Raw genomic sequence first — 23280 nt, forward strand, 5'->3', positions numbered from 1 at the left:
CAGATCAACAATCAACACAATTAATAGTAATGAGCTTTTCAGCAAACTCCAAAATTTATTATGATAAATCATAACAAAAACAATTACCATTTAATTCTGTGGCAAGACTCTTAAAAATGCTGTTTTTCATTCTGTATATAAAGGAATCCTCAGGTTTTTATAGAAAATAAAATTTCTCCACCACTGGGCTAAATGCTTAATGATATTCAGAGTAATTTTCCAGCAAGGAAGGGGGTAGGCACACAGTGGGAGATGGTTCCTGTAACTTCTCATCAAAGTGAGGGCACATGTTTAAAAAATTATTTAACTGAGCTGTATAGCTTTTAGAAGGTCAATACGCTCCTTCTTTGCCATATGTACTATGACCATCTTTCATTTGATCATTTTATTAACTCATAAAGTAGTCTTTGAATATTTGTATCAGGAGCCATAGACAGTGCTAGAGATAGAAAACTGAATGAAATCATGCCTGTTCATGGCTTACATGGCGAGGAAAACTGGAGTGTATATTACTATTTCCAGCAATAAATATGCTAAACCCAGGGGGAATGCCATAGGCTAATGTTTTAAGCGTTGGACCTTAATTTTTCTGAAAACAAAATCTTCTGAAGTATTCCATATTCTTGTAGGCACACAATATTTACATGGTGGATACTATGGCTATTATGATATCCTGGAGGTACATGCAGATTTATAAAGACTGAATGCTTCGAAGTTGACTTGAATTTGATTTTGTCAAAAAATTCTTGATGGCAGGATTATAAAGTACAAGTTCCTTGCTTGGGAAAACTTTTTCTGAGTTTCATGTTTAAATATCAGTATGTTATCCCAGGTTATGACAGTACTATTTAAGAAATCAGAGAATAACAATCTTAGAAAAGAATCCGTAACAAAAATTCAATGACTTCACTAAAATTATCAATATCCTTTGAATACAAAAAAATTATTTATGATTTTTCTATCCTTAATTTAAGAGTCTCTTAGGTAATGGGGCTAATAACCAATATAGGTAAGTATGCAATCACCTAGTTCATATTTATCCTGTCCACATAGGTATTAAAAGATGCCTTCTTGAACACATGGTGTTGAATTTTCCTGAGCTTATACTCTGCTTTATGTACCTTGATTTGCTGACCTATGCTAGTTTTTACTGACCACTACTGACCTGTACTCTGCACCTCACTGTCAACAAGCATCACATGAAGAACTGAGCTCTGTATTTATCCTTCAAGAGAAGAGTTCTGCTATATACTTATATCAGGAAATGTGAAAATGATATTCCACTAATAAGCACAAAATACAATGTTTTCCAGGACCTTTCAAGAAGTTTGCTGCATTCTACAAACAGGTAAATTCCGGACACTGCTATTATCTCCTTGCTCTATTTTTGTCTCTTCTGAAGTTCTCAACATTTCTACTAACTAGGTGACTTTAGAAGAACTTCAAATCTATTAGGATATTTGACTCTTTGGAGGTATATTCATAGGTTACTGGATACTTGAGGGTTGATTTTTATCTCCCTGGTGCCACTTTCAGGTCTATCATCTTTGTAGTTTCCAGCCTTCTAAAATGACTACAGACAGGATGGGGCGCCTGGGTGGCGCAGCTGGTTAAGCGTCCGACTTCAGCCAGGTCACGATCTCGCGGTCCGTGGGTTTGAGCCCCGCATCAGGCTCTGAGCTGATGGCTCAGAGCCTGGAGCCTGTTTCCGATTCTGTGTCTCCCTCTCTCTCTGCCCCTCCCCCGTTAATGCGCTGTCTCTCTCTGTCCCAAAAATAAATAAACGTTGAAAAAAAAATTAAAAAAAAAAAATGACTACAGACAGGAGATGGCATATTCCTTAATTAGTACCTATTGTAGTTCTTAACTCTATGGCCCCCAAACACAACTGTCTTAAGAGACTCAAGAAAGCCATGAATGAAAAAGGTTATAAATTAACATAAGAGGTGCTAAAACAACCATCTTCAGAAGCACTATGGGCCACATTTTCTTGAATATGCACAGAAAACACCAGTATCAAGAGGACTATTCATCAAAACAGCAGAGAGACAAATGACCCTGTAATCTTCTTCCCTTAATTTTTGTATCCTTCTCTGACCTCTCAGCTTCCAGTTTCCTCAACAGTCTTCACTTTAAAACAAAAAAAATCCATTTAAAATACATATTGAAGAAAGATTTTATTCATAAATGATTTGATGGAATTTTTCCTAAGAGTATGATAAAGTGCATAAAAGTTTATTAAAACAAAGGAAACATTAGGACATCATACAAATTTTTAAGCTTTTAAAGACTTATTACAGGGGCACCTGGGTGGCTTACTCGGTTAGGCGTCTGACTTCGGCTCAGGTCATGATCTCACGGTCCGTGAGTTCGAGCCCTGCGTCGGGCTCTGTGCTGACCGCTCAGAGCCTGGAGCCTGTTTCAGATTCTATGTCTCCCTCTCTCTCTGACCCTCCCCCACTCATGCTCTGTCTCTCTCTGTCTCAAAAATAAATAAATGTTAAAAAAAAAAAAAAAAGACTTATTACAGGAAAAAGGCATCAGAGACTGATTTTGGGACAAGCACTAGGACAAAAAGATTCAATGTAACAGTTCAGTCACTTGTTCAAAATTAGAACACAAGCTACATTCCCAACTGATGTAAAATATAAAGCATAAGTTAAGTGACCACCTGTTATGAACATTCCATCCAGAGAAGATGAAATAATTCTCTGAAGTATCTTTCAACTTCATGATTCTATCACTTTATCAAAGAAAACAAGAGGACTAATAGAGAAATGAAAGCTGTTTTCATATGCAAAGAAGTAAAACATTTGACACACCCTTCCATCCTGTAGCTCACTGCTTACATTTGTTATAGTCTATCTATGGAAACCTGTGCATTTTACAGATCAAGCCATTGGAAATGTCCACAAATTACTTGGGAAGGGACACACGCTAGTAAGCAAGTTATACAAGTTGAAGACTGTAACACAAAAGCCAATTTTGTCTAGAACACATAAAGCCATTTTTGGCTGGATCAACTTGGCTTTGACATTTATTGGATGGCTAGTGCGAACACACCTTCTTACTTAAGAAGCGGTTTTATTCTACTCATGACATGTGAACCACTTTCTGAGTGAGAACACAGGTTTTCAGCTCATCTGCTGAATTCTGCATTTCTTCCCACATGACTATTTTTGAGATTAAAAGTGGAGAGTGGTAGTAAGGAGGGTGGGCAGAGGATAGCTTAAGACTCCTAACAATACACCTCCTACAAGATAGGTAAACATTAAGGGCAAGGATATTTTACTGATCACAGTACTTGGGGTTAGAACTTTCACTGTAAGGCAAAGGATTCACAGTCAGTGTTGGGAGTGGGAGGGGTCCTTTTCTAGAAAAAATGCAGACTTACCATATCTCTTAAGCCTAAGATAGCACTGATTTTTAATGCAACATTCATTCCTTCAGTGATTCTTTTTTAGGCTAAAAAACCCAACTGTCATATCAAACACAGAAACCAATTAAAAGATATACCTCAATTTCAGAAATTTTTTAAAAATATGATTTGTACATATACACATTAACGCACAGGCACAAACGTGTTTTGCTATTTCAAGGTTCACAACTCCTTCCCAAAAATCAACTGTGTGTCCCAGGTTATGAATCCCTAAGTCAAGGTCTGAGCCAGCCTGAGAGGTGGTATCTAGTTTATTGCAATGCTCTCCTTCTAAGTGCCAGAAGTACTGGGTTAGAGCTGATGAGAAGTGCTTTAACCTGAGAAGATTTGGAAGAGCTAATCAGCTCTTCCCTATTGCTAATAAGGTAATACAATGTCGTAGTTAAAAGGAAGAATCCTGAAGGCAAGTCGGTTGGTTTTGAATCCTAGTTCCACCATATCCTGTGTTAGTAACTTGAGCTATTTATTTAGTATCTTTTTGTACCTTGATTTACTGAAGGAGAAATATTAAACAAAATAATAGGTACATCTTACAGTCATAATAAACTTTAAAGGAGTTAAAAAAAATACCAACTGTTTAAAACAGAACCTGGCAGAGAGTAACCATTCCATTAGCGTCAACCATTACCTGTTCTGTTAGCTTGCCTACTCTTGCTCTCAGTATTAAGGTGGTAAGATGGAGAGGACCAAGATTTGCACGTGAACTTAAGGAGAAAGTACTCTCAGTCCTGTCTGATTCTAGGCCAAAAGACTCCCCCTAGCCAGGACAAAAAGAATCACTCACATGGCTCAGTTCAGCCCATCAGTGTAAGAAATTAGAACAAGACTTAAATGCCTATTTTTTTTTTTTTTTAATTTTTAAAGGGTCTAACGTTCTACCAATTTCAGAACCTTATGTGGCTACAAAGGGGAGTTAATCAAAGAATTAGAAATAGCCTGGCTGCTACGTTTTTCCTACTCTCAAACTCGATCAACACCAGACACATACCTTCTAAGTTGGCTTACTACTTACCTGAGTTACTACAATATTACACTCTGCTGCTCGGTCATTCTGGATGAAGTCATCTAGAATAAACTGTGGAACCTGTGTAGTTTTACCACATCCAGTAGCGCCTCGGATAATGATAACTGAATTTTGACTAATTGCTTCCAGGATTTCACTTTCAAATTTCTTCACAGGCAGCAACTCTCTCTCCTGTAAGATCTGTTTTATAAAAGTTACATATCAAATTTCTACCAACATATACATTAGAAGCAACTGTCTTAATCCTAAAAAAATTTCCCATCTCTATAAAAACCCTCCTTTCCACTAGCTCCATACTCAAAATACATTTTTGGGAGGGCGTGCCTGGGTGCTCAGTCGGTTGAGCGTCTGACTCTTGATTCTGGCCTCAGGTCATGGTATTGAGCTCCACTTCAGGCGCCAAGCTGAGCAGAGCCTGTTTAAGTTTCTTTCTCCCTTGTCCCCTCTTCCCCACTTGTGCACTCTCTCTAAACAAAATAAATTTTAAAAACCACATTTTTTTCCATAAAACAATATACATATTTATATCATTAACAGAACTATCTCTTTTCACTAAGTTTCTGAAGAATCTATCTGTGGCCTTGTCCACACCCTTATTTTCCTCCTTTCTCCCTGAACATTCAATACACATTCCCTTTCTTGTAAGGTGTTAATGTTGTTTTACTCAGGAAATAGTTAAAAATGCCAAAAAAAAAAAAAAAAAAAAAAGGAGGGAGTATTAGCCTAATGTCTTCATTTACATTAGAATCCCAGGCTCTTGGGGCACCTGGGTGGCTCAGTCAGTTAAATGTCAGACTTTGGCTGTCATGCATGATCTTGCTTCTCAGGCTCTGTGCTGACAGCTCAGACCCTGGAGCCCGTTTCGGTTTTCTGTGTCTCCCCCTCTCTCTTGACCCTCCCCTGCTCACACGTGGTCTCTCTCTCTCAAAAATAAACAAACATTAGGGGCGCCTGGGTGGCGCAGTCGGTTAAGCGTCCGACTTCAGCCAGGTCACGATCTCACGGTCCGTGAGTTCGAGCCCCGCGTCGGGCTCTGGGCTGATGGCTCAGAGCCTGGAGCCTGTTTCCGATTCTGTGTCTCCCTCTCTCTCTGCCCCTCCCCCGTTCATGCTCTGTCTCTCTCTGTCCCAAAAATAAATAAACGTTGAAAAAAAAAAAATTAAAAAAAAAAAAATAAATAAACAAACATTAAAAAAAACAAAAAACAAAAAAACAAAAAAAAAACAACCCCAGGCCCTTAACTCAAAACATTATTCTCAGAGGTAACTACAATTACTGGTTTCATAAATACCTTTGATCTATATTCCTAGAAGGGCAAAATGTATCATCCACTGTTTTTTGTTTTTTTTTGTTTTTTTTTTGTCTTTTTTACCCTACCTATAAAGTTCTGAAGCTCTGGGTACCACATGTCTAAAAACTTCAATGACTTACTGCTTGCAAATCATGATCCTGTTCCAGCTGGTACATTAACTCATTCTTGAGGTCCATGCTAATTTGTTCTGGAGTAGCCTGTAAAATGGGAAGGCAACAAACAAAAGTACATAACTTATATTTAAATTGAAAAGTCTTTATAATCTGGATATCTTAATGAAATGTATTCAAAAGCTTAGATAAGAGTCTGAGCTCAAAAACAATGTTGCACTCACATAAGCCAGGGGCCCCTCATCAATGTTGCTACTAGTCCAAGGATTCCAGTTGGATTGTGGAGGTGACCAAGGAACCACACCAATTTGGTTTTGTCGCTGAGATGGCTCAAAGTGAGCCAATTTGCCAAGGTTAAGTACAACAGGCAGAAAAGGATCCTCAGGCTATTAAAAAACAAGAAAAACAAAAAAGGCAATACCAGTTAGTTGTCTGACTAGAGATATTCAATACAAAGGTGTATTAAATAACTGTATGCTTACTGGGGGCACGATCTCAAGATTTAGCTCCTGAATGACGTTTTGCAGCTGATGCTCTAAATCTTGTGAGAGGTTAACTTTGTAAGGCTCCACCTACCGAAAAAGGAAAGCCATGAAAATTATGTAATATACATATGAATAAAAATTATGTCACATATGAGCACTACTCAAAACTACTATAGCAGTGTTAAGAGCATATAGTTAACTAGGTCTACAATATTCATAAAACAAACAATAGGTCAATTCCCTGTCATGAAAAAATGACTTTAATGATTATTTACTCATTGCCCACTCTGAACACAGCATCACGCCAGACAGAGGATTAGAAGGGCCATTTCCATTTCTTGAGTAAGATTCCTAAAACTATGAATTAAACTTCTTTAGCCAAATACAAATCAAAAGCTAAACTGAATCTTAAGAGTATCTCTCTGTACTACTAAGTCTAAAGACTCACAGTCTCTCCTTCTTTCTTCTTTGTAAGTCCAGAGTAAGCTTCAATTACTCCGAGATGGTAGAGTTGTCTGACAAGTGACAGGGCACAGGACTGTGCTGCCAGTTTTTTATTTGATCCATGTTCGCGTGCGAAAATCCCTATAATTTAAGGTCAGGATTACCAAAGACAATAGGATAAGTCATCTGAGTAAAGAAAAATCTCATCATAAGCCCCATCAACTAAGGGGCTTAGGTACAAAAGTACCCCCCCACCCCAAATAGAGTAGGTTGTAAATTCTTTTTCATTCTAACTGCTAACCAACAGCAATTGCATTAACAGCGTATCAATTATCTTGATTACAGGCTGATACAAAGACACAGACAAATCATCATTATGAAAGCAGTTAACGTATTTCAACAAAGTTGTCACTATTTATATCATCTGGCATTAAAACAGAGAAAGAAAACATAGTTTAACTTTTGAAAAACAGAATAAGGAATAAAAATGGGTCAAAAGTGGTCACTGATTCCAGGAATCGCTGATAGTCTATAAAGAATAAGATAATAAATAGTTTAGGCTTGGCAGGCCATATCGTGTCTGTCATAGCCACTCAACTCTGCCTTGAAAGCACGAAAGCATCCACAGACAACACTTAAACTAGAGTATGACAAACTATGGGCCCAAGAACTAAAAATGGCTTATCTGTTTTTAGAAGAGTTATAAAAATAACAACAGGTGATAGATGTGACCCGCAAAGCTTAAAATATTTATGATCTGGCCTTTTACAAAAGCTTGCTAGCCCCTGACATAAACAAACGAGTGCTGCTATGTTCCAATAAAATTTTGTTTATAAAACAGGTAGTGAACTTATATTTGGCCGGAGGCCTGCAGTTTGCTGTTCCTGGCACCAGAATGAAGCCAGCAGCTACTTAAAATTCTTCAAGAAAATGGCATAAATTAGACTGCCTTTATCCTCATCCCTTAGTATCTCATCCACTCAAAGTCTAACTTATTTTTAAAGTCTAGGATAACAAAATTCAACATCATCTCTTGATGATTTGAAGATCTGATTTTATGAGAAGTCTTTCATATACTATAACTTTAAATCATTGATGTTAGTTCCAGAATTCTCAAGCTGGATAGAATCTTAGGCTGTTCTCTCAATTTGCAGATAAGTAAACGGAATCCCAGCAACATTAGGGACAAAACCAGGTACACAGGACTAGTTCCTTCCTTTCAAGTATAACACCACTGCCTGCTTTAAACTTATGGTCTTAGAATAGAGAATACATGATCAGATCTTTGTCTTTTTACTTCCTTTATGAATAACCCCAACCTCTTTGTGTTTATTTTGGGTAACTTTCTCACCTCTTCTTGACTCTACGACTCTGAAATGCTACACATCCACCTTTGGCTTCAAATGCTATCATTTAACTTACTTTCTAAATTTCACTTTGCTAGTTTTACCTGAACAAACTGGGAAACATTCTCATGTAGAAAGATATTAAAAAAAGTTTTAAAGCTCTTTAACACTGGTAGACTCCTAAATTGCCTACCTACCATCTCTTCTTACCCTTTGAAATATACTAACATGATCTCTTTTTCACATGCAAACTGGGAAACTGAGCCCTCTAATTCATAGAATTACTAATATTTTAAAATACCCCAGATGCTACCTTTCAATTAATACTCTTTCAGTTAATATAGCTTCACATATATGTGGCTGAAGACTGTTACTCCACTATGGAAGACTCAGAATATCACAAGAACAGTAATACTTACTTCTGCCCAGCTGCTTGATATAAATGGTCATTTCTGCAATAAAGCTCCTGTAACAACATATACAAACAAGGTTAGGAATTTCACTGTTAGAAATGACTAAATCCAGGACTCCCAAATCAGGCAGGCTTTCCAACTGCTTAGGCAAGTCACAGCAAAAAACCATTGTAAACACTTATTTCTGTTCAATCCTAGAATAAATCAAATGTATGTAAACTTCAAATAATGTACAACATGGCACAAGACAACCATAATCAAAGTTGACAAGCCAACTGTTCACAAAAAAGAAAATGTTAAGGTTTAGATGATGTTTACTTACTCCAAAGGTTGCAGTCTGAATAGCTAGAACACATTCAATGAAAAGGAATTTTCCATTTAGCCTGGGGCAAAGAAATAGGCCCCAAATTCTTGAAATTATAATTGTGATTATTTTAAGATTGCTTTGCATGGGCCACCCACTAATGACTTCAATCTGTTAAGATAAGCTAAATATATGCATGCATTGCACACATACACGTGAACATACAAACACTATGCATGCATCTGTGGCTCCTGAGGCAGGGGTCTGGTATATGCCTGCAGTTGGAAGCAGCCCTTGATAACAAAAAACTTACATCACACTTATTTATTAAATCAGAGAACAAGATATTTTTTTTTGGAAGTTAGAGCTAAAACCACTAGCAGATTCTAGGGAATGAATTTAGGTTTCAATAAAGCAAAAACTGTCCTTTGAACACTGTATGCTATCTGATCCTTCCACTGCTCAGGTACATTCTAGCCTTGACTCTGTGCTTTGAATAAAAGGTTAGGTAAGGCTTAAGAAAAAAATAAATGTTAGACTCCTTCCTATACCTCTTGTGAACTGACCTTCAGGCACAGCGGCTTCAGGGGTCAAAGGCCACTGGCTTTCAGGGGAACAACATCCACCCTTTCATTAATGACACCGATGCCAGTATGTTTCTCAGCCAGGCTTAAAGTCAGCACTCAATCTCATTCTCCTCCACCTAGGGGGAACAGCGACACCAGAAATCAGTTTACAATAGTTTTCCATGTGATTGCTTAGTTCAGCCTAAGCAGCAGCACATGTGTGTTATGAACACAGACCTCTGGTGTTGCTGTCTGTTATGCCTTTAAATAAAGGACATAAGGAGATGCTGTCCTAGCTCCCCCAACGGTCTTTTGCCTCCCTCATTGTCATATCCTGAATTCTTCAATTCTTTGAATCAGGAGTCATACTGGTATCAAACATGTTTTACAACAAGCTTGGCTTATCTGTTCTTAAAGTCACCAAGTGATACTAATAAGCTCAATCAGTTCAGAAGGACAACATATTAAAGAAAAATCAATAAATGGATCCTTCCTTTATAACCTCCAAGGGTTTTAGAAAGTCTGATGTCAGAATTAAGTATTTTGAGAATTCAGGATTGAACAAACAGTAGGAAGCAGGGGGAACCATGCTCTGAACATCATTTTGATCATAGTGTCAAAATTTTATTTTGGTAATAATTATTTTAGGATTACTAGATGTAATGAAGGGAGAACACTCTGATTTTCAAGGAAAATACTTTTAATGCATTTTGAGTAATTTATTTCACATAAAGGACAGCAAATTAAATCATCCAGAAGGTATCCATAGCCTTCTTTACCTTCCAATAAAAATACAGTGCCCCCAGAAGAGTCTAATCCATATGAGCCTTCCTGGGAGTAATAATTACTACACCCTGGAATGCTCTCAGGAAGAACAGCAAGCAGGCTGAGAAACATACTGTCAACTGTTACAATGACCTCCCTTTATGTTCAGTTTTATAAACTTAACAGGATAAAAGTAGGCTAATTTAACTCACGTACAAAGACTGAAGCTATCCTTCAGCTTTACAATAAGCCTTTACACACTTCAACAGGACTCAAGAGCTGGCAACTTTCAAAGCTAAAGGGAAATCTGGATCTAGACGCATGCAGTTCACCCGAGACTTTGAAACTTGAGTGTCTAACTTAATCCATTAAATAATCCTTACTACTACCTTTAACAATACCACAGCGACAGTAAATAAACTCACCACCTTGGGCTAATTGTTAAGCCAAACACAGACAAACCACCACTTGTGGCTATGATTTTTGCCTCTCACAGATACAAAGGAGAACCTCAAAAGTCTAGCAACACAGGTTTTTGCAGAACTTCTAAAAATCACACACCTAAGTGAAAATCCTAGTAAACTACTAATTACAAATCAAGGACAATTTTTCTTGCGCAACTTGTTTTCACAATTCACTTCTAATCCACAAACTGAATCAGAGAACATGTACAAAGAACGATGAATATACAAAACAACCTAACTTACTATAGAAGGAAAAGACTGAAACAAGCAAACCTGTTGTGATCAGGACCCACTTGGGTGTACTTATATTCTCCTTGGATCTTTTCTTTTTGGAAATACTGGTTCAGGCGAGCCTTAGCATTTTCCAATGTCCAGTTTCCATGAAGCCCAGCATTTAAATCCACTTCTTCTGACTCTAAAGTCTGTTGAATCAATGATAATTAAATTTGGCTCCATTAATTTTAGTTTAGTTATGCATATTTAAGGTAAAGAAATTTAGGGGTGCCTGGATGGCTCAGTTAAGCATCTGACTCTTGATATCAGCCCAGGTCATGAGCTCATGGTTCATGGGTTTGAGCCTGTATCAGGCTCTGCACTGACAGTGCAGAGTCTCCTTGGGATTCTCTCTCTGGCCCTCCCCCACTCCACTCTCTTAAACATTAAAAATTATAACAGTATCTTCTTTGTGCCATCCTTTATAATGCAAAAATGGTTTTTAAAGTTTCTAATCCTAGTCAAAATTGAACCAGAATTAGTTTTTACTGCATCTGGTGGTCCTATTGTATAAACAAGCCATTAGCTAAACGTACTGTATTTAAACTGTTCCCAAGAAACACTGACAAATTTTTTTGTTGGTTTTAACACTTCAAATACATTAAGTGGAAAAATAAGCTGTCCTATTAAGACATTTTTACTCTGATTGCTCGTGAAATGAGGTTTACTGAGGTACCTACACTTCCTGTAAAGCAGATGAGGACACACTCTACCACCTGAAAAATACTGTTATTTCACAGTTGATCCTAGTGACCAGAGTTAATGGGTAGATTGGGTTTATATTGTCTTGTGTGAACAAGTAGTCTCAAATGACAACTTAAAAGAATCACCAAATTATTAAACTGAATTATCTTGAACCTTGCAGTGAATCAAGCACTAAGTCACAATCCTGGATATGTGACAAAAGATGACAGCCTTACCGCTTGTACTTCTTGTTCTTCCTTTCTTGAATAATAGTCTTTCAAGTTGGCTCCTCGATCCCATGTGGGCCCAGGAGGACCATAGCCAGAGGCCCCAACTCCAGAATTATTTTCTATTAAGGAAAGAAATTTAGTGTTCTCTTAATGAATCAAACTGTAGGAAGATCCTAAAACATTACAAAAGAATATTCTTAGAGCTTGGCATTCTGTAATTAGAAAGCCAAAGTTTCAATTATTTGGAAATGGGCCCCAAATCTTCATGACTTACTTAAAAAGTGTTTCATGATTGGAGTATAGGTCTAAATTGATAATCTCAAGGCTTGTATGTAGAGGGGGGCTCCTGGCAATGATCATAAGTTACTGACAATCTAGCACACATTTTCAAGTTGATTAAACTTGATACCTGATTAAATTTGTTAAAACTGCTTCTTTGCTAACTATGACCTTGAGAGAAAACTGTTAGCACTAGTGATGGGGATTAGGAGAAGCTGAAAAGGTGTAAGAAAGTGATGAATCTTGGTAGGAAAGCAGAGAAAGATAGTTAATAGAGAAAGATAGTGAATATTGCCTATTAGCTCTGCAAAGATTATGACATCCTTTTAAAAAAATTTACTCCTCACAACAATCTTCTTACAAAGTAAATACTACTGTTATTCTCATTTCATAAATGTTGGATCTGAGACTTAAGCAGCTTGACCAAGATCCTAGTAAATCTTTCCTATACTGGGCAGACCAATAAAAGCTTTGACAATAATATATAGAATTCAGCAACACTTTGGATCCATAAAGTAAACAAGTCTACAATATATCTGGGAGGAATTAGTCAGAAACAAGAAAGGGCAACAGGGGTGTCTGGGTGGCTCAGTGGGTTAGGCATCCAACTCTTGGTTTCGGCTCGGGTCATGATCTCACAGCTTCATGAGTTCAAGCCCCGCATCAGGCTGTGTGACGGCGGTGTGGAGCCTGCTTGGGATTCTCTCTCTCTCCCTCTCTCTGCCCCTTGCCCACTCACACTCTCTCTCAAAAATTAAACTTGGAACAGATAAATAAAATAAAATATGAACATAAAAATAAAAAAGAAAGGGCAATAAACAAGACCCTTTAATCAAATGTTCTAGCCTGTGCAAAATCTAGCCAGAGATAAAAATTAGAAGCTGGAGCTCCTGGGAGGCTCAGTCGGTTGAGCATCCAATTCTTCATTTTGGCTCAGGTCATGAGCTCACGGTCTCATGGTGAATTCTGAGCCCCGCACTGGGCTCTGCACTGAAGAGTGTGGGGCCAGACTGGCATTCTTGCTCTCCCTCTCTCTCTGCCCTGCCCTCACTCTCTCAGATGCATGCTCTCAAAATAATTACAACTTTAAGAAAAAATTTGTAAAAGCTAACAACAGCTAAGGAATCAGGCTATACCATGTTTAATAAGAGAAATCACTGGTGGTATTTGTAAACTTATGAAGCCCCTGCATTCTCTCAACATTATGAGTTTACTATAGTAATTTCGTTCTATCCAAATGAGAAAGAGATGATAACTAAGCAGGATCATGTGTATCTTATCCACTGTCATACATGCACTTTCAAGTCCCTTACCTGCCTTAAGAGCCAAATGGGGAGGAAGAGGTCCTCCCATGGTTGCTGGTAAACTTTCGCCCGCATTTGCCGTGGCATCAGGTGTATCAGTAAGTGGAGGTGGGGGAGGTGCTACCTGCAAGAGGAAGAGACAAGGTGGTGTCAGTAATTTCACCCTCACAGGGACTAGTAAATTCTTTCACATAAAGGAAGTCCACATGTCACCCCTTCGTATCTCCATAATATTAGTATCTTTGTTTTCAGTGATTAAAAAACTATTATGTTCTCACTTGAGGCAGAAAAAAGGGTAGTAAAAATTATTCATAATTCTCCAGCTGGAGATTTTATATGTAAACAAACAACAGTTTTTCCCAAAAAAGTCCAATTAGTTTATGGTATATAGTTAATCTTTTTCCACTCAGTAGTTTTATAACTACATTCCACATTCAAGAAGCATCTGTCAGGACCCTTTCTATGTAGTTCTGGGTACTGAGGAAAAAATGAACAAAAGAGACAGCTGTCCTGTATTTACAGAGCTATATTCAAATAGCTGTATTATAATTCTACATTCTTACAAAGCTAAACAACACATAATAGGTCAAGGACAATACAATACTGCCAAGAAAAATTATGCAGAAAATAAAAGGGACACTATGCGAGACCACTATTTAAATGAAGTGAACTAGGAAAGTCATACTCCTAAGTGACTTGAAGAGAGAGATGAAACCGAGGAGACAACCAAGAGTATGGGTAGAAAAGACTTCCAGTTGTCTTATATACATTGTATATAAAATGTAAAATATTTTACATACATCTTTTACTTCTTTAAATATGAATCTACATGAATTTTAATGACTTACTACTCCAATGGATGGAAGTAGTACGCATAACTTAGGCAATACCACATTGATGAACATTTAGCTTGTAGCTGATCTTAAATTACAGAACAACACTGCCACAGACTCTTTGTACTTTGGCTTCTTTCAGGAAAGATTCACTTAAGTGAAATGCCTGGAGAGTGCCTAGGTGGCTCAGTCAGTTAAACCTCAACTTCAGCTCAAGTCATGATCTCATGGCTCGTGAGTTCAAGCCCCACATTGGGCTCTGTGCTGACAGCTCAGAGCCTGGAGCCTGCTTTGGATTCTGTATCAGTCTCTCTCTGCCCCTCCCTTGCTGTCTAATATAAACAAACATTAAAAAAAAGTGAAATTCCTGGGTTAAAAGGCATCAACACCTGGGGTGCCTGGCTGGCTCAGTTGGTGGAGCTTAGACTCTTGATCTCAGGGTTGTGGGTTCAAGCCCCATGTGGGTGTAGGGATTACTTAAAAATAAATTTTTTTTAAATCTAAAAGGCATCAACATTTTAAAAAGCACCACGGTGCATTACAGAAAAATTGCAATTCTATATGTGCACCAGCACTATATATATATGACAATCTATTTCTCTACATCTTCAATTCTGGAAATTATAGCAAGTGTTTTATACCTGTACCAATATTAGCTCAGTTTTTTGTTTTAACAGCCTATTATTTTAATTTACATTTCCTTTGCCTATTATTCTATCTGGATATCCATTGTTCTCATTAATTTCTAAGAATTTAACATTTCAGTGCTATTAATTCCTTGTCATACAAGTTGCAAGTAAGTTTTACTGTCCTTTTCCTTTTTTAATTTTGTTACTACTGCTTACTGTCCAAAAAGGTTATTTTGTTTTTGTTTCTTGATCAAATCTAGTTTCTTCTTGTGCTAGCCTCCATACGATGGCCTCTCCTGTCCAAAACCTGTTCTGCATTATTTTATATATATTTTAATTTAGAAATAGTATTATGTAAATATAATTACTGTAATCTTACAATAGTTAAAAGTCTTCATTAATATGTGGTAGGATCAGCTGGTATACTTTCAAATTCTTCTTGGCTATTTTTCAGCAATTATTTTTCCTAATTAACTTAAAAAAAGTTTTTTTTAATGTTTATTTATTCTTGAGAGAGAGGAGACAGAATGTGAACAGGGGAAGGGCAGAGAGAGAGGGAGAGAGAATCTGAAGCAGTCTCCAGGCTCTGAGCTGTCAGCACAGAGCCCAACATGGGGCTCAAACCCACAAACCGCGAGATCATGACCTGAGCCAAAGTCGGACGCTCAACCAACTGAGCCACCCAGGCGCACCCCTAATTAACTTTTTAAATCTAATGTTAAATTTATACAATTTACTCAAGGAGAATGGCCTTCCTAACAAGGAACTGATTGACATGATAATGCAACCTCCCACCCAGAAACACGGTATGGCTCTATATCTCATCAAGTCTTCTATCTGTTAAGACAATTCTCTATGAATATCTGTGGCTCCCCAAGTCTTGTTTAAACATCTTTTCAAGGAGGTTTGAATAGCAAATAATAACCTTGGAAGGCAGAGGTAAGATCTTACTCCAGGGTAGGGAGCAGATTTATTTCCTAATGAGGATAGTAAAAAAGATAGGGTTGCAGTTTTGCCAGCAGCTCCTTTTTTCTTTTTAAGACCGACAGTTTCTTAAACTCCAAGTACCTCAAGTGTAATACCAATTAACTGTGCCCTCAGGATCTACCTGGACCTGCTCCATATTGTCCCCAAAAGATTTAAGGACATGGGGGGGGGGGGCAATACAAACATGAAGCTCATGCTGCCTGCTATCCCATGAGTAGTAAACATCCTTTGTCTCTAACTCAGAAGTCCTGTGTCTTCTGCCATTAGGCTGAATCATTAGATTGCAAGTATGGTAAAATCTCTTTAAGACTTAACACTATCCTTCAGTAAAAATCTGTCACATTGAGAGTAATGGCAGTGGTAGTGGACACATTGGGTCTTGTCTTAACTTTACAACTATCTGCAAAGAAGAACTGGTTTTGAGTTTTTCCCCCTAATCCACTGGGAGTAAAATTTTTGTAAATACAATGAAAATGAACTGCTAGAAATATAAATCAGACATACAAAATACAAGCCCAAGTTCTCTAATTATTATAGTCAACAAATGTAAAACTGCTGTCATTCTATTAGCATTTCTAATTGTGCACTCCTTTTTATACTTACCACCGTAACAAACATTTTGAGCAGCGCTGCTCCATGTTTTTATACCTGTTTTTAGTATTTACTATTATTTTTACTATTGTTTAAAGATTTTACTTATTTTTAATTGTTTTAACATTTATTCATTTTTGAGAGTCAGAGGACTGTGAGTGAGGGAGGGGCAGAGAGTAGGGTAAAGAGACTCTGAAAGCAGGCTCCAGGCTCTGAGCTGTCAGCACTCATGACCCGTAAGATCATGACCTGAGCCAGAGTCAGATGCTTAACCGACCTGAGCCACCCAGATGCCCCTAAACATTTTATTTTTAAGTAATCTCTACACCATCGTGGGGCTCAAACTCACAATCCTGAGATTAAGAGTTGCACGCTTCACTGTCTGAGCCAGCCAGCTACCCCTACTATTATTTTTAGAGGACACTTTTCAACATGCCAAGAAGTATTTTTCTACTTCATTTCCTTAGTACTTTATTTGTAATAAGCATTTTATCAAATGCTTTTTTTTTTATTTCAAAAAAAATTTTTTTAACGTTTATTTTTGAGACAGAGAGAGACAGAGCATGAACGGGGGAGGGTCAGAGAGAGAGGGAGACCCAGAATCCGAAACAGGCTCCAGGCTCTGAGCTATCAGCACAGAGCCCAACGCGGGGCTTGAACTCACAAACCGCGAGATCATGACCTGAGCCGAAGTCGGACGCTTAACCGACTGAGCCACCCAGGCGCCCCTCAAATGCTTTTTTTTAAACCTCCACTAACTCAACCACTGAGTAGTTAGCATTTTTCTCTCAAAAAACTCATTGTGATGTAGCTAGAAAGTTCGACTACAGGGTTTTGCTTCAGATGTACTGGAGGTGTCATGTAAGATATGGTATGTACACCATACCACTTTTCTAAAATATGAAAAGTTTGAATTCTCAAACCCACCTAAGCACATGGTTTTTTGATAAAGGAATATGAATCTATAGTATTTACTATTGTCTTAATTAACCTTGGGATGGATTATTTATCTTTTGAAAGGGTTATTTAAAATTTTTACTCATCACTTTTACTTCTAATTCTATAAAATTTCTGATTTTATTTTTATTAATTTCTTCTTACTCTAAGTGTGTTCTATTTTCCTGAGCTGAAAATCACTAGTTTACTCATTTAAAAAAAAACTATTTCTTATGCAATAATACAAGTATTTGATGTTTCTTTGAGTAAATGACAATTCCTCTGGCCTTCCAGAGTTCTGACACTGTTAAACAGCCTGTAATTTTCAATTTTCATTTAAAACCAAGTGTTTAAATTTCCTAATGTTTAGGATTGTTTTGGTCCCTTTGCTACTTTCTCACATTACCATTTTAGTTTTGCCAATATACACATAAGCATTTTTATTTTTTTTTTAATTTTTTTTTCACCGTTTTTTATTTATTTTTGGGACAGAGAGAGACAGAGCATAAACGGGGGAGGGGCAGAGAGAGAGGGAGACACAGAATCGGAAACAGGCTCCAGGCTCCGAGCCATCAGCCCAGAGCCTGACACGGGGCTCAAACTCACGGACCGTGAGATCGTGACCTGGCTGAAGTTGGACGCTTAACCGACTGCGCCACCCAGGCGCCCCAGCATTTTTAATAGTAAGTGGGGATTGGTATGTTGTGAACTGTTTGTATTTTCTGCTTTCTTAAAGTTTATTTTGATATTAATACTGTTACTCCCATTTTATTTTGTACTTCATTTGCCTAGTATAGCTTTACTCTGGTCTTTACTTTCAATCTTTCTAATTGGAAGACTTCTTTATTTTATAAAGATAGCACATAGTTTGAGGCACAGTGTTCTTCCAAGGTTAGGGCTGTGAAGGCACAGTACAGTTTATTCTAGGGACAGCTCTAACAGCCGAGTTCCAGGAAAAGAAAAACAGTGGGCAACACTGGTGATTTGTCTTTCTTTCCACCACCTTGCCCACTCCATGTCCAAAATGCTGTTCTACCTCATTCTGTATCTATGTAAATTTAAAAGAAAAATCTCTTCCTCAAGACTTGAGGTGTTTGGGTGGGATAACTTCCTGTTTTGCAGTGACGAAGAGTGTTACAAATGGAATGCTTCTATCTCCCCAAAATTAGTATTTTGAAATTTAACCTTCAATGTGATATTAGGAAGCAGGCCCTTTGGAAGGTGATTAGGTCTTAGGGGAGGGGCCCACATGAAAGAGATTGGTGCCTTATTGAAAAGGAGAGAGCTCTCTTGCTTTTTCTGCCACGTGAGGATATAGTGAGAGGAGAGCCTCACCAGACACTGAATCAGCCAGAACCTAAGACTTACACTTCCCAACTTTCAGAAGTGTGAGAAATATGTTCCTGTTGTTTATAAGCCACCCAGTCTATGGTACTTTGTTAGAGCAGCCTGAACCGAATGGAAGGATTTTCTTTAAATCTTTAAATTTCTTGATCAATGAAGATGAAGGTAGAGGGAAAGAGGGTATTAACCACCTGTCTCCACACTTTGTGGAGTGGCCCTGGCCAGCTCAGTCTGTGACAGTTTTGAGTCCCCTATGGAGGATGACCAGTGTCTCCTTGTTAAAAGTACACATCCTGTTCACTACTTTCAAGATCAAGAGACATATGTGACCTGCCTAACACAGAGAAACAGACACAGAGAATTAGGCAAAATGAGACAGAAGAACATGTCACAAATGAAAGAACAAACCACAGCAAGAGACCTAAGCAAAACAGGTATAAGTAACATGCCTGATAGAGATTTTACAGTAATGATCATAAAGACACTCTCTGGACTTGAGAAAAGAGTTGAGGACATCAGTGAGACCCTTAAGAAAGAGCCTGAAAACATAAAATAGAACCAGAGATGAAGATGGAATAAATGGCAGGCTGGAAGTAGAGGAAAAAATTAAGTAGAAAATGGAGGAATGGAAAGTAATCAAGCTAAACAAATGAGAGAAAAAAAGAATTATGCAAAATGAGAACAGACTCAGGGAACTCAGTGATTCCATCACACACAATAACATACATAGTACAGGGATCCCAGAAGAAGAGTGAGAAAGGAGGGTAGGAAATTTATTTGAAGAAATAATAGCTAAAAACTTCCCTAATCTGGGGAAGGAAACAGATATCTAGACCCGGGAGACACAGAGATCCCCAACAAAAATCAACCAAAGGAAGTCCACACCAAGACATAACCATCAAAATGGCAAAAAGTAGAGATAAAGGAAAAAAAAAATTAAAAGCAACAAGAGAAAAGACAGGTACATATACAAAAGAAAACCCATGAGGCTATTAGTGGATTTTCCAGCAGAATTTTTGGCAGTTTGAAGGGACTGGCATGATATATTCAAAGTGCTGAAAGGGAAAAAATTTACAGCCAAGAATATTCTACCAAGGAAGTCTATCATTTGGAACAGAAGGACAGATAAAGAGCTCCTCAGACAAATAAAAACTAAAGGAGTTCAAGATGACTAAGCCAACCCTACAAGAAATATCAAAGAGAACTGTTAAGAGTGGAAAGGAAAAGACCGTTAAGTATGAAAAGTAGGAAAGACAGAACCAGTAAAAATAAGTATTTCTATAAAAAGTCAGTCAAGGGATTCACAAAATAAAAGGATGTAAAATAGGACACTATATACATAAAATGTGGGGGTTGGAGAAGCATAAAGAATGGGTTTTTGTTTTTGTAGTTTTTCTTTCTCTCTTTCATGGTTTGCTGGGTTACTTCTGTGATATACTTGGATTGTTTTCTCTTTATTCTTTAGTTTTAATTTGTGGTTGCCATTAGATTGTATATGATACCTTCCGCATATATCGGTCTGTATTAAGTTGATGGGTTGCTGCTTGGGATTCTCTCTCTCCCCTCACCTCAAAAAAATAAACTAACTGAACAAAAAACTTCTGGGGGTGCCTCCATGGCTCAGTCAGTCAAGAAATCTGACTTCACCTCAGGTCATGACCTCACGGCTTGTGAATTTTGACCCCTGCATTGGGCTTGGCACTGACAGTGCAGAGCCTGCCTGGGATCTCTCCCTCTCTCTCGGCCCCTCCCCACCTTGTGGGCATACACTCTCTCAATATAAATAAATAAACTAAAAAAAACAAAAACGAGAACAACTTTTAACAAACTAAAAATTAAGTAAATAAATAAAAACAAAAAGCTTCTGCACAGCAAAGGAAACAAGCTACAAGACAACCAAGGGAATGCGAGAAGATATTTGCAAATGACATACCCAATAAAGGTTAGTATCCAAAATATATAAAGAACTGCTACAACTCAACACCCAAAAAATTAACCCAATTAAAAAATGGGTAGAAGACATGAACACACATTTCTCTAAAGACATCCAAAGGGCCAACAGACATATGAAAAGATGCTCAACGTCACTCATCATCAAGGAAATACAAATCAAAACCATAAGATATCACCTTGGACCTATCAGAATGGCTAAAATCAAAAACACAAGAAACAACAAGAGTTGTTGAGGATGTGGAGAAAAAGGAACCCTCCTGCACTGTTTGTAGGAATGCAAACTGGTGTAGCCACTGTGGAAGACCTGTATGGAGGTTCCTCAAAAAATTAAAAATATCAACTAGTGATCCAGTAATTGTACAAGGTATTTACCCAAAGAATTCGAAAACACTAATTTGAGAGAATATATGCACCCTTCTGTTTACCACAGGATTATTTACAATAGCCAAATTATGGTAGCAGCCCAAATGTGCATTAGGATTCTCTCTCCCCCACCCACACCCCTCTCCCCTGCTGGTGCTTTCTCTAAACAAAAAAACAAACCCTGACAGATCTCACATTCCAAGACCCACAAGATGGTAGCAATCTGTAAAATGCCTCTTAAAGGGCTTGTGTGCTTGGAGTCACCTGCCCCAAGGCTCAACTCAGAAGTAGCCAATTGCACCGAGTTAAAGTGAAAGGAGGCAAAGGCACTTGCTTATATTAAAACCTTGACCCGAGGGGCAGGTATCTAATTTAACACACACATCTAGAAATCTGTACCCAGGAATGGAGACTAGTGGGTGCTGTCTTTGCATGCTTCAGAGCACCAGTACCTCCCAGAAAAGAACCTTTACACGTGCCTGGTGCCTTAATTTTTGTTGCTGCTGCACAGGGGATGCCTCTTGATCACCTGGCTCTGGAGGCCAGGGAAGCTTGTGTTCCTGGTCACATACGACTGTAATAATGAGCATTACCCAGAAAGGAGCTCAAAAACCTGTCTGTGGCCCCAAATTTCATGACTGCTGCCAGAGAACACCTCGACTTTGCCTGACTCACTCAGGTGCCCTGTGCAGCTTATGCTCCTGGGTCTCACAAGTCTGTAACCCATAGAAAAAGTTCTAATTTTTTTTGAGTAGAGTTGACACACAATGTTGTATTAGTTTCAGGTATACAACATAATGACTAGATAAGCTTGCTGGAGACAATTCTTGAACAGCTACTGCACCCATAGCACAAAAAGAGGCAACAGACCAGGAGCTGAGTCTGTCTGTAAAGGAGGCCTACTAGCTAATCATAACTGTGGCCCAAGGAAGAGGCTTCTAATGAAAGAAGCATCTCTTTCATTAGAAATGAAAGGGGCTGACTGTAATCTTTTCCAGAGACTTCTGAGAGAAGGTGCTATCTTTATGTTCTTCTGTTGTGTTCTAGAATGCCAGTGTCTACTGAAGGGAAGCTTTACATTGAGCGCTTTTTGCAGCTAACACCCAGGGATGCCTTCTGATTGCCCTGCTCTGGTGACCAGAGGAGCTTTGCATTCTTGGGGTCCCCTAGGAGGGTGTCAATCAGAGCAGCGGTTCTGGGCAGGTTACAATCCTCAAGGCACTGTACAGACAGTGGACTGAGGCACACCCCAGTCTTTCTGTGAAGGTCACTTTGCTTGTCCTGAAGCTCCAGACAGAGGGGCAGGCTTCAGGTTGGGCACTCACTGGCTATGGAGCTGCTCTGAAGGAATGTATGCTATGGAAGCCATCTTCGTGCTCTCCCTCTCCTTGCTTCAGCTTGCTGGTATCTCCCAGAAAAGAGACTATACACTTGACTGAAGTCCCCAAATTTGCAAATGCAGCCCAGGGAACACCTCCAGATTATCTGGCCCTGGTGGTCAGCAGGGCTTATGCTTTTTGGCACCTCAGAACTATACATATCTGCATTACTTTTAGAAGCTGCTGCCGGAGGGTCTGGCTTCTAGTCTGCGAATCTAGGTGCTGAGATCCTACCCTCTGGACACTGAGAGGTCTCAGCATATCCTCAACTACTGGGAGCTTTTAAAAATATAACAGGCTGCTTGGTCAAGCACAGAGGTTTGAGAAACAACCAAGAGCTGGGGCAGGGCTGAATGAAAAAGTTCATCTCCTACACAAGGCCACTCCTTCAAGACTTGGGAGAAGTTGTTTCATCTATTGTATAGGAACCAACATAGTGAGGCAAAATGAAGAAACAGTAATACCTGTCAAAAGAACAAGATGAAACCTTAATGAAATGGAACTATGTAATTTACCTGATAAAGTCTTTAAAATAATGGTTATAAAGACACTCTTCAAACTAGGGAGAGGAATGAACACAAAACTTCAACTAAGAGATGGAAAATGAAAGTACGAATTAGGTAAGTCACGGAACTAAGAAATACAATAACTGAACTGAAAAATACAGGAGAGGTGTTTAACAGCAGACCAGATGAAAAAGAAGAAAGAATCAGTGAACTCAAAACCAAGGCAGTGGAATTCACCCAATGAGAGCAGCAAAAAGGAAAAAAAAAGTGAAAAAATGTAAAGATAGCCTAAGGGACTTCAGGAAAACATGAAATGG

General features: G+C 38.4%; 1 protein-coding gene across 2 annotated transcripts in view; it reads right to left on the reverse strand.

Annotated features, from left to right (window-relative positions):
- Window positions 1-23280, reverse strand: part of DHX9 (DExH-box helicase 9) — a 52522-nt gene that overhangs the window by 18413 nt on the left and 10829 nt on the right. The window contains exons 4-13 of one of the 2 annotated variants that reach the window (XM_032591886.1): window positions 13452-13566; window positions 11866-11978; window positions 10946-11094; window positions 9444-9580; window positions 8580-8626; window positions 6819-6955; window positions 6368-6457; window positions 6110-6271; window positions 5895-5972; window positions 4452-4643 (exon numbers count right to left, since the gene is read on the reverse strand). In XM_032591886.1, coding sequence (XP_032447777.1) covers window positions 4452-4643; window positions 5895-5972; window positions 6110-6271; window positions 6368-6457; window positions 6819-6955; window positions 8580-8610 — 690 coding nt within the window. In that variant the 5' untranslated portion in view covers window positions 8611-8626; window positions 9444-9580; window positions 10946-11094; window positions 11866-11978; window positions 13452-13566. The remainder of the gene's footprint in view (window positions 1-4451; window positions 4644-5894; window positions 5973-6109; window positions 6272-6367; window positions 6458-6818; window positions 6956-8579; window positions 8627-9443; window positions 9581-10945; window positions 11095-11865; window positions 11979-13451; window positions 13567-23280) is intronic. The other variant, XM_030301999.2, reaches the window with a different exon arrangement.

Source organism: Lynx canadensis, chromosome F1, assembly GCF_007474595.2.
Source record: "Lynx canadensis isolate LIC74 chromosome F1, mLynCan4.pri.v2, whole genome shotgun sequence".
NCBI lineage: Eukaryota > Metazoa > Chordata > Mammalia > Carnivora > Felidae > Lynx > Lynx canadensis.